General features: G+C 45.3%; 1 protein-coding gene across 4 annotated transcripts; it reads left to right on the forward strand.

The window, feature by feature from the left end:
- The first annotated feature begins 995 nt into the window (after nt 1–995).
- On the forward strand, nt 996–11,812 carry SPX (spexin hormone). Of its 4 annotated transcripts, none has more exons than XM_066589745.1 (6): nt 996–1,127; nt 10,460–10,540; nt 10,632–10,689; nt 11,052–11,114; nt 11,247–11,333; nt 11,546–11,812. In XM_066589745.1, exons 2-6 carry the CDS (start codon nt 10,499–10,501, stop codon nt 11,602–11,604), a joined length of 309 nt encoding a protein of 102 aa, XP_066445842.1. In that variant the 5' UTR covers nt 996–1,127; nt 10,460–10,498; the 3' UTR covers nt 11,605–11,812. The 4 variants fall into 4 exon arrangements, with proteins under 4 accessions (XP_066445842.1, XP_066445843.1, XP_066445840.1 ...); XM_066589746.1 differs by having other exon boundaries at nt 1,018–1,135; XM_066589743.1 differs by lacking the exon at nt 996–1,127 and adding an exon at nt 1,458–1,495.
- Nucleotides 11,813–11,981: the final 169 nt, after the last annotated feature.

Raw genomic sequence — 11,981 nt, forward strand, 5'->3', positions numbered from 1 at the left:
TGTACATAAGAGCAGTATTACAGTAGTTATATTCTTGTACATATGGGGCAGCATTATAGTAGTTATAGTCTTGTATATAGGGGCAGTATTATAGTAGTTACATTCTTGTAAATAGGGGGCAGTATTATAGTAATTATATTCTTGTACATAGGAGGCAGTATTATAGTAGTTATATTCTTTTAGGTAGGGACAGTATTATAGTAGTTATATTCTTGTACATAGGGGACAGTATTATAGTAGTTATATTCTTGTACATAGGGGACAGTATTATACTGGTTATATTATTGTACATAGGAGGCAGTATTCTAGTAGTTATATTCTTGTACATAGGGGGTAGTATTATAGTAGTTATATTCTTGTACATAGGGGACAGTATTATACTGGTTATATTCTTGTACATAGGAGGCAGTATTCTAGTAGTTATATTCTTGTACATAGGGGGTAGTATTATAGTAGTTATATTCTTGTACATAGGGAGCATTATTATAGTAGTTATATTCTTGTACATAGGGGCAGTATTATAGTAGTTATATTCTTGTACATAGGAGCAGTATTATAGTAGTTATATTCTTGTACATAGGGAGCAGTATTATAGTAGTTATATTCTTATACATAGGGGGCAGTATTATAGTAGTTATATTCTTGTACATAGGAGGCAGTATTATACTGTAGTAGTTATATTCTTCTCCATAGATGCAGTATTATAGTAGTTAGTTATAGTCTTGTACATAGGGGTAGTATTATAGTAGTTATATTCTTGTTCATAGGAAAAGTATTATAGTAGTTATATTCTTGTACATAGGGGGCAGTATTATAGTAGTTATATTCTTGTACATACAGGGCAGTATTATAGTAGTTATATATATCAAAGTACTAACGACTGTAAGCAACATGCTCTGCCCCTGATCACGCAACGGTGATGTCATCACATCACCTTCATCGAGTGAGTTACATGCTCCACCCCTGATAACGTGAGGGTGATATCATCACAGGTCCTTCATCCCAGCCACGATTTCACCTCAGCGAGCAGCTGAAGCACCAGAACTCTGAGCTCTGCCCCCGATCACATGATGGTGATTTGATCACAGGTTCTTTAATATTTTGACCAACTCCAACCATCATCACAGGTCCGTCAGTGAGTTACACTATACTATATCTATATCTACATCTATCAGCCGATCGAGGGTGCATACTGTTGCGCAAGATGCGTGCACGTCGCACATTTAGAAGCCCAAATTCTGGATCTAAATGAGCAACTGGCAACACTGAGAGCCATTGACAACATGGAAAGGAGTTTGCTTCTCACTGAGCAGACACTCGCTGGGGTAGAGGCGGGATAGAAGGAGGCGTAGAGGGAATAGAACCAGGGAGGCTGGTCCTGAACTGGCACAACCCAACATGTCTGCAACGTTGACAGATGAGGGCGATGCCATTACAGAGCCAGCACCGCTGCAGCACGACATGCCCTCTGAACGCCAGGGGGATGACTGCTCCGGTGAGACGGGGATGGGGAGTGCAGGGCAGGCTAGACAGGTTCTAGTGGTGGGGGACTCAATTATAAGGGGGATAGATAGGGCAATCTGCCATAAAGACCGGGATCGTCGAACAGTGTGTTGTCTTCCTGGCGCTCGAGTTCGGCACATCGCAGATCTGATAGACAGATTACTGGGAGGGGCTGGTGAGGATCCAGCGGTCATGGTGCACGTTGGCACCAATGAACAAGTTAGAGGTCAATGGAGGGCCCTCAAAAATGATTTCAGGGACCTAGGGTCCAAGCTCAGGGCGAGGACCTCCAGGGTAGTTTTCTCGTAAATACTACCTGTACCTAAAGCTACACTAGAAAGGCAGCAGGATCTTAGGGAGGTAAACAAGTGGCTCCGGAGTTGGTGTAAGAAGGAGGGATTTGGGTTCCTGGAGAACTAGGCTGACTTTGCTGTCGGCTACAGTCTCTACCGTAGGGACGGGCTGCATCTTAATGGGGAGGGTGCAGCTGTGCTGGGGGATAAGATGGCTAGAAGGCTGGAGGAGTGTTTAAACTAGGGACTGTGGGGGAGAGTAAAATGAGAAATAGTGGGGTAGCCAGTGTAACTAGCGACCCAGGTATAAGCAAGGGGAATGGAGGTCGAGCTGGGGATGGGGTTAGTACAGTTAGAATTGTCAGATCAGCCATAAGTACGAATAGCAACAAAACAAATTTAAAAAACAAAAAAAAACGATATAAATTGTATGACCCCGAATGCAAGAAGTCTGGTCGGTAAAGTGGGTGAGCTTGAAGCGAGAATGACTGATGAAAATTATGATATAGTCGGAATTACGGAAACATGGCTGGATGATAAGTGCAATTGGGCGGTGAATTTGCAGGGGTACAATCTCTTTAGATGGGACCGAAGAAACTAGAAAGGGGGAGGGGTATGTATGTATGTCAAATCGAACTTGAAGCCGAGACTACGGGAGGATATAGGGGTAGGAGAAGAACAGGTGGAATCTCTGTGGGTAGAAATACAGAGAGGAAAAAAATAACAAAATCCTGATAGGGGTCTTCTATAGACCACCAAAAGCAACAGAAGAAACTGAAAACTTACTACTAAGGCAGATAGAAGAAGTGTCAAACCGCAATGAAGTAATTATCATGGGAGACTTTAATTACCCAGGTATAACATGGGAGAACGAAACCTGCAGATGTCACAGGGGTGATAAGTTCTTGAGCGTAATTAAGGATAATTACCTGAACCAACTTGTGCAGGAACCGACAAGAGAGAGGGCCATTCTGGACTTAGTACTAACTAACAAACCGGAACGTATAAAGGGGGTGCAGGTTGAGGGGCACTTGGGGAACAGTGACCATAATATAATCAATTTCCAGCCCTGTCATTCAATGGGAAGCCTTATCAGGGAGCGACAAGGAAACTAAACTTTAGTAAAGCAAAATTTGATCAGCTTAGAACTACTATCGGTAACATTAATTGGGACAACATCCTCAAAAATATCAGTACAGAGGAGAAATGGGAAAAGTTTAAAAGGATCCTAATCCCCTCATGTGAGCAGTTCATTCCCTTTAAAAATAAAAGAAACTCAACTAAAAGGAAACCAATGAGGCTCGACAAGGCGGTAAGGGAGGCAATAAATGAAAAAAAGAAAGCGTTCAAACTACTAAAGCAACAAGGCAGCGAAGAAGCGCTAAAATCGTACAGGAAAAAAAACAAAATATGCAAAGATAAGATCAAAACTTCCAAGGAGGAGGCGGAAAGACTGATCGCCAAAGAGAGCAAAAACAACCCGAAGCTATTTTTCAACGATTTGCAGGGAGAGCACTGGCCCTTTAAAAAATAATGCAGGAGAGATCTTTGAAGATGACGGAGGGAAGGCAAATCTACTAAACAATTTCTTCTCAAGTGTATTCACAAACGAAAAGGAAATGCTACACGAGATGCAGGGGAATAAAATGAACCCCTCACAAAATATCTCATACGTAACGCAGGAGGAGGTGCGGAAGCTACTAAAGAAGACTAAAATCGATAAATCGCCGGGCCCAGATGGATTACACCCAAAGATACTAAGGGAACTAAGTGATGAGATAGCTAGGCCGCTATATCTAATATTTCTAGACACTATCAAGACCGGTGTAGTACCATTGGATTGGCGCATTGCCAACGTGGTTCCAATTTACAAAAAAGGGAGCTACAGGCCAGTAAGTCTTCCTTTAGTAACGGGAAAAATTTTCGAGGGGATTCTGAGAGACGCCATCGATGAGTACCTCAAGGAGAACAAGGGAATAACTCCTCACCAGCATGGATTCATGAAGGGTCGCTCATGTCAGACAAATCTGATCAGTTTCTACGATGAAGTAAGCTCTAAGCTGGACCTGGGAGAATCTATTGATCTTGTATATCTGGACTTCTCTAAAGCCTTTGACACCGTGCCACATAATAGGCTAATATACAAAATGAGGCAGCTCGGACTGGGCGAAAACGTGTGTAAGTGGGTAAAAAATTGGCTCAATGATAGAAAGCAGAGGGTGGTAATAAATGGTTCGTACTCTGATTGGACCACAGTCGCTAGCGGGGTGCCACAGGGTTCGGTATTAGGCCCCACTCTGTTCAACATATTTATCAACGACCTGATAGAGGGGCTGCACAGCAAAATATCAATATTTGCAGATGACACAAAATTATACAATATAATTAATGCAACGGAGGACAATGTGCGGCTACAAACGGACCGAGATAAGCTGGGCAGAAAAATGGCAAATGAAGTTCAATGTTGAAAAATGTAAGACTATGCACATGGGCAGGAGAAACGGATGCCACCAATATTCAATTAATGGAGTACCGCTAGGAAAAAGTGATATGGAAAAGGACCTGAGGGTATTAGTGGATAGTAGACTAAACTGGAGTAACCAATGCCAGTCAGCTGCTGCAAAGGCAAATAAAGTCTTGGGGTGCATTAAAAGAGGTATAGGGGCGAAGGACGAGAACATTATCCTCCCACTATATAAGGCACTTGTCAGGCCTCACATGGAATACTGCATACGGTTCTGGTCACCGGTGCTCAGGAAAGATGTCACAGTGCTTGAGGGGATTCAAAGAAGAGCAACTAAACTGATACATGGAATGACGGGACTGGAATACGCAGAGAGGCTATCCAAATTGGGACTATTTACTCTAGAAAAAAGACGGCCAAGGGGTGACCAAATAACTATGTATAAATACATGAGGGGACAATACAAGGATCTCTCTCATGATCTGTTTACACCCAGGACCGCGACGGTAACAAGAGGGCATCCTCTACGATTAGAAGAAAGTAGGTTTAATCACCAACATAGAAAGGGATTATTTACTGTAAGAGCAGTTAGACTGTGGAACTCTCTGCCTGAGGATGTGGTGATGGCAAAATCCATAGAGGAGTTTAAAAGGGGACTTGATGTCTTTCTGGAGCGGAAGGATATTACAGGATATGAATCTTTAGGTTAATTGTTAATCCAGGTATACAGGCAGGTAGGAAATATTAGGGGTTGATCCAGGGAATAGTCTGATTGCCATTAGGGAGTCGGGAAGGAATTTTTTCCCCAAAAGGGCTATCTGGCTTCTGCCCTTGGGGTTTTTTGCCTTCCTCTGGATCAACACAGCAGGATAGACAGGCTGGACTAGATGGACATTGTCTTCATTCAGCCTAACGAACTATGTTACTATGTTATATAACTGATCTCTGTGTATATACTGAGGAGAATAGAACTGACTTCTCTGTACATATACAGAGGAGAATCTACCTCACCTTTATGTGGATATACTGAGGAGAATCTACCTCACCTCTATGTGTACATACTGAAAAGAAACGAACTCACCACTGTGTATATATTGAGGAGAATCAACCTCATATATATGTATATATACTGAGGAGAATATTACTGACTGACCTCTATGTGAATATACTGAGGAGAATCTAGTTCACCTCTCTGTGTATACACTAAGGAGAATCTATCTATCCTCTCTGTGTATATACTGAGGAGAATCTAAATGACGTCTGTGTGTATATACTGAAGAGAATATAACTGATCTCTGTGTGCATATACTGAAAGGGATGGAGCCTTTAAGGCTAAGAGGGGTAGCAATCTCCAGCCTGGGGGTAAATTTAGGGGTAAAAAGTGAGGAGTGTGGGAGGGGTGGCACATTCTGCAGAGGAACATTGGTATATGCAGTCTGAGAAGAATCTAACGCTCCTCTATGTGTATACATATTTTATTCCTCGGCTCCTCTGAAGTAATCACAAATTCAGAAAATGTTCCAGGTAAACACCTGCACCAAAGTAATTTCGACAAAGTGGGGTGTATCAGCTAGTTCTTGTATATAACAGCAGTATTATAGTAGTTACATGCACTGTAATACAGTTTTCATTTAGAACTAATCTCCATTATCAGTACAGTTACTGTTTTATATTTTGCTATTTTTTCCTCTTTTTGATGCAGGGATCTTAATATTCTATGCAGAAATTTTTTAAAAATCAGAAGCTTGCGCTCTGCATACATTCCGTACCATCTAATGGTGGCGGTGTATAGAATCTTTTTCCAGGGAGGTGTCCCTTGTAATGTTTGTCTGTATCTGTAAACATGGAGCCCTCCTAGTTGTGGCTGTTTATATCTGTATGCAGAGAGCTCCCCCTAGTGTTGGCTCTGTATATCTGTATGTAGTGAGCTCCCCATGGTAGTTGCTGTATATATATCTGTATACAGATATCCCCCCCCACAGTGGTGGCAGCAGGCAGAGAGGATGTTATCACGTGTTCATGTCTATGCAGAGGATTTGGAGCTCTGTATCAGTTGTTCCAAGAACTGACTGCCAGTTAGAAATGAATTGGCACAGAACATTGCACTTTTAAACGATCGGATGTTGAAATTTTATGGCGCAGTTCGTCTTGATTACTTTTTTTCATCCATCTCTATCAGTGATAGAAATTGATCCTGATACGTGCTAGGACTTTTGATATCCCGTCAGCAGCCCGTTTAATCAAAGAACCTTTAAGCAAAAATCAAGTGTGTACGCGGCGCAAATCAGATCTCCACGCCATCACTGGAGTTACCGGACATCAGTCGCTTGAAGTAGCTGGAAGAGGCTGTGTGCTGATGAAGTAAAATAGCAGGCTGTAGTAAGACTGATCTGCAAGGAAGTTGTGGAGGGTGTGAATACTGACCTATCATTGTTCTTTTTGTATAATTTCCCCAAACGTAGATCGGCTGTTTTTTATTTGATGGCTTTAATCCCGATTTCAGGCTTCTCATCATAAGAGCCCGGATCACCTTGAGGGTGGGAATACTTATTAGCTCCATGGATTTCAGTGTCCGGGTTGCAGGGACTGGGGGATCTCGTGGCATCTTCTGCCTTTCCTCTCATTAGCTGTGACATCTTGACCCTCATTACTGCCATCACCTTTAGCTTCCAGCTGTGGATATTGATCCCCATACTCCGCGCTGACACGATGGTTGGAGTGATGAGGAGTTTGATCTCTTCACAGTATGTTTCCCCCCGCTCGTCCCTCCATCACTTCTCTCAATGCGAACCCCAAGGAGGCTGCGTTTCTGCATCCAGTGCATCATCCCTTCTGACAAGATCAACCCTATAACTCCGCCCACAGAGCGTTTAAAACCCCAACTCAAGAATTAGCGTCACCCAGAACGAGCGTCCGCACTACCGGCGAACATGAAGGTGAGTGTCGTCCAGACTGTAACCTGCTCCACCTGCGCGGGAAGCGCAGTGACAGCGACCTTTAGTCTTCTGCTTCCCAGCACGCAGTGTGACAGCAGGAGATATAGAGGAAGCGCCGCAGTTACGGAACGGACGCGCATTTCACTGCACCGACTGCCATTATTATTGGTGTCTTTATGGTCCCATTACATTACATCAGGCCCCGGTGAAGACGCAGAGAGAACGACGGGAGCCGGACGGAAGAGCTCAGTTACAAGGGGAAGTGGGGCGAGGGATAAGGGTGTGACCTTTATGATGCTACCTTTCTGGCAACTTTTCTTTTCTTGCCTGTTTTAAAGATGCGACTAATACATGAAATGTCTCACAATGCGGATACATTTATCGCATCTTTCAATACGGCTGTAGTTGCAGAGTCGCCCACCTGCTGCACTGAGACTGCGCAGAAGTTTCTGACTTTTTGAAAAGTTGTATTTCACAAAAGTCTTTAAGACAAACCCCCCCCCCCCTTGCCCCGCTCAGACCCCGCCTTCTTCTCTAGACACTTTGGAAAACAGAAGCAAGAGGCAAATCAAACAATGCAAGTCAATACTAAATCTGTTTAAACTGATTTGCATCAAAAAGGCGCAAATGACAGAATTCTGCTGCAGCACATTGTGAGATTAGATTGTGAGCTCCTGGGGTCAGGGATAATGTGAGTGATGCATTGCGTGGGATGCAGGATTAGATTGTGAGCTCCTGGGATCAGGGATGATGGGAGTGATGCATTGCGTGGGATGCGGGATTACATTGTGAGCTCCTGGGTTAGGGATGATGGGACTGATACATTGTGTGTGATGGAGAGAGTGGATTGTGAGCTCTTGTGGTCAGGGATGATAGGATGATACATTATATGTGATTGGTAGATTGGATTGTGAGCTCTTGGGGTCAGGGATGATGAGTGATACATCGTGTTTTATGGGGGGGGGGGATCAGATTGTGAGCTCTTGGGGTCAGGGATGATGGGTATGATACCTTATGTGTGATGGGGAGAGTAGTTTGTGAGTTCATGGGTTCAGGGATGATGGGTTGATACATTATAAGTGATGGGGAGATTAGATTGTAAACTCTTGGGGTCAGGGATGATGAGTGATGCATTGTGTGTGATGCAAGATTAGATTGGGGTCAGGGATGATGGGAATTATACATCGTGTGTGATAGGGGGGGTTAGATTGCGAGCTCTTGAGGTCAGGGATGATGAGAGTGATACATTGTGTGTGATGGGGGGGGGGGGGATTAGATTGTGAGCTCCTGGGGTCAGGGATGAAGGGAATGATACATTGTGTGTGATGGGGGGGATTAGATTGTGAGCTCCTGGGGTCAGGGATGAAGGGAATGATACATCGTGTGTAATGGGGAAATTAGATTGTGAGCTCCTCAATTTCAATTACATTCAAATTGCTATTAGAGTCTTGTGGTTCGGGCTCTCACTGTGGCTTGCAGTTTATCCACCCCACCCTTTTGGGAGCTTCTCCTGTGTGCTGCTGTACCCGCTCATTGCACGAGATTGTGAGCTCCTGGGGTCAGGGATGATGAGAGTGATACATTGTGTGTGATGGGGAGATTAGTTATCAGCTCCTGGGGTCAGGGATGATAAGGGTGATACATTGTGTATGATGGGGAGGGTAGATTAAGAGCGCTTGGGGTCAGGCATGATGGCAATGATACATTGTGTGTGATGGGGAGAGTAGATTGTGAGTTCCTGGGGGTCAGGGATGATGAGAGTGATACATTCTGTGTTATGGAGGGATTAGATTGTGAGCTCTTGAGGTCAGGGATGATGAGAGTAAGACATTATGTGTGATGGAGGATTAGATTGTGGGCTCTTGAGGTCAGGGATGATGGGAGTGATACACTGCGTGTGATGCAAGATTAGATTGTAAACTCCTTGGGTCAGGGATGATGAGAGTGAAACATTGTGTGTGATGAGGAGATTAGATTGTGAGCTTTTGGGGTAAGGGATGATGAGAATGATACATTGTGTGCGATTGTGGGATGGGGAGAGTAGATCGTGAGTTCCTGGGGTCAGGGATGATGGAAGTGATACATTGTGTGTGATAGAGGGATTAGATTGTGAGCTCTTGAGATCAGGGATGATGAGATTGATACATTATGTGTGATTTGGGGTGATTAGATTGTAAGCTCCTTGGGTCAGGAATGATGGGAGTGATGCATTGCGTGGGATGCAGGATTAGATTGTGAGCTCCTGGGGTCAGGGATGATGGGAGTGATACCTTGTGTGTTATGGGGGGATTACACCGTGAAATCCTGGGGTCAGGGATAATGAGAGTGATACATTATATGTGATGGGTAGATTAGATTGTGAGTTCCTGGGGTCAGGGATGATGAGAGTGATATATCCTGTGTTATGGAGGGATTCGATTGTGAGCTCTTGAGGTCAGGGATGATGAGAGTGATACACTGCATGTGATGCAAGATTAGATTGTAACCTCCTTGGGTCAGGGATGAGGAGAGTGAAACATTGTGTGTGATGAGGAGATTAGATTGTGTGCTCTTGGGGTCAGGGATAATGGGTTATGATACATTGTGTGTGAGTGTGTGATGGGGAGAGTAGATTGTGAGCTCCTTGGGTCAGGGATGATAGGAGTGATACATTGTGTGTGATGGGGGAAGGATTATATTGTAAACTCTTGGGGTCAGGGATGATACTGTGTGTGTTATGGGTGGATTACACTGTGAAATCCTGGGGAGTGATTTATTGTGTGTGATGGGGGGGGATTAAATTGTGAGCTCCTAGGGTCAGGAGTGATGGGAGTGATGCATTGTGTGGGATGCAGGATTAGATTGTGAGCTCCGGGGGTCAGGGATGATGGGAATGATACACTGTGTGTGATAGGTGGATTAGATTGTGAGCTCTTGAGGTCAGGGATGATGGGAGTGATACCTTGTGTGTTATGGGTGGATTACACCGTAAAATCCTTGGGTCAGGGATGATGAGAGTGATGCATTGTGTGTGATGGGTAGATTAGATTGTGATCTCTGGGGTCAGGGATGATGAGAGTGAAACACTGTGTGTGATGAGATTAGATTGTGAGCTCTTGGGGTCAGGGATGATGGGAATGATACATTCTGTGTGAAGGGGTGTGTGTGTGTGTGGGGGGGGGGATAGATTGTGAGCTTCTGGGGGGGGGGGTCAGGGATGATGGGGGTAATACATTGTGAGGTTTCTCTGGTTTGCTCATCAATCCCATCTGTGATGTTTCCAGGACTCTGGTCCTCTCGCCGCCTGCACCCTGGTCCTGCTGATGAGCAGCTCAGTCATCCCCTGCTCCGGGGGGCTACCGCAGGTAGGAGGACTCTCAGCGTCCATCACTCACCGCCTTCTGCCACTGCTGCAGCTTCCTAATCTTTTCCCATATCTCTTTTGTATGTGACAAGAGTCATTTTCAGAGACGAAATTGGACTCCGCAGGCGATGCTGTACTTAAAGGGGGCACGTGAGTGACACTTCTACTTCCAAGATACACAGCAGGGGCCCCCGGGCCCCTTCACACACACCGCGTACCAGTGCTGTCTGTTGCCATCAGAGCGCAGTGTTATACCTGATCATACAGTGTCAGATGATGGCAATACACTTCCACGCAGTGCCACTGCAATACTGTATCAATATAATGCCACGCTGTGCCCACATACAGCCATACAGGGTTGTTGTGGTACTAAGTAGTGTTCTAAGGTGGACGTTGCAGCAGCTATATTTGCATGAAGAAGGCGTGCAATATACATGTGATCTGGCGCTGCGGCACATGTATATGGCGGTATATTATGTGATCTAACGCTCCCCTCTCCGTGTGTCCTGCAGAAGGTCGCCGTTTCATCTCGGATGAGAGTCAGCGGAAGGACCTGTACGACCGGCTGCAGCTCGGTAATGTCCGCGCCCAACCTGCGGTTTGTGTGATGGTCATGTCTATCTTCTTTGCCGTTGCCCTCTGCATGTGATTATATGGCACCATCTGTGGCAGATATGAGATCGAATGTATAATTCTATGTTTTCCAGAAACACGGAGCCGGAACACCAACCCCATCACAATCTCTGAGGCGGCCGCCATGTTCCTCAGCTCCCTTCAGAAAGCTCAGGAGGAAGGTATAGCGAGCGCTGCCGTCTGTCATATGATTACCCTCATGCCAGGCGGCACAACATAACACGAGGGCCCCATTGTAGTCCACGTCTGTCAAGTCACTAATGCGACAGGCATCACCCGCCGCACGTAACCCAGCCGTCTCTGCGCTGTCGCGTAAGTACTCTGGCGCGGATCACGTATAGCGTTCACAGGCTTGTCCCTTGTTTCTCCGCAGGCGATGACGGTGCCATGGAGCAGGCGGGATACCTGCCGGAGCCGTTATTCGGGTGGTAGATGTGGCACCACTTCCAGCGAGTTCCTGTACATCCTCTCTTCTACCCCGCCCCCACATCCTGCGGTGATCACATGGTGGATGCCACCGACTCTTCACTTCTCATCAACGCTTTGCTTTTTCTCAGAATTTCAGTGAAGTAGTAATGAGGATGATGGAGGAAGCGCGAAACATATCCGCTGCCTCCGCCCACCGGACAATAAAGCTCATGTGGTTACATTCTGAGGTTTCTGATTGTTACTAAAGTGTGAAAAGGGAAGAACAGGGGACACCCATAAATAATCAGGACCCTTGGGGAGCACCCAAAAAAAAGTTGGGACCAACCCCAAAGATAGGTGGGACCCAGTGGGGGGGGCCGCACATGTGTATGTGCGCATGT

This window comes from Eleutherodactylus coqui, chromosome 2 (genome assembly GCF_035609145.1).
Source record: "Eleutherodactylus coqui strain aEleCoq1 chromosome 2, aEleCoq1.hap1, whole genome shotgun sequence".
In the NCBI taxonomy this organism is placed as follows: domain Eukaryota; kingdom Metazoa; phylum Chordata; class Amphibia; order Anura; family Eleutherodactylidae; genus Eleutherodactylus; species Eleutherodactylus coqui.

Excerpts from the sequence above, each read along its gene's own strand:
- SPX (XM_066589743.1), top strand. Across the intron at positions 10,690-11,051 it reads GCTGTACTTAAAGGGGGCAC|AAGGTCGCCGTTTCATCTCG; the intron begins GTGAGTGACACT and ends TGTGTCCTGCAG. Across the intron at positions 11,115-11,246 it reads GTACGACCGGCTGCAGCTCG|AAACACGGAGCCGGAACACC; the intron begins GTAATGTCCGCG and ends TATGTTTTCCAG.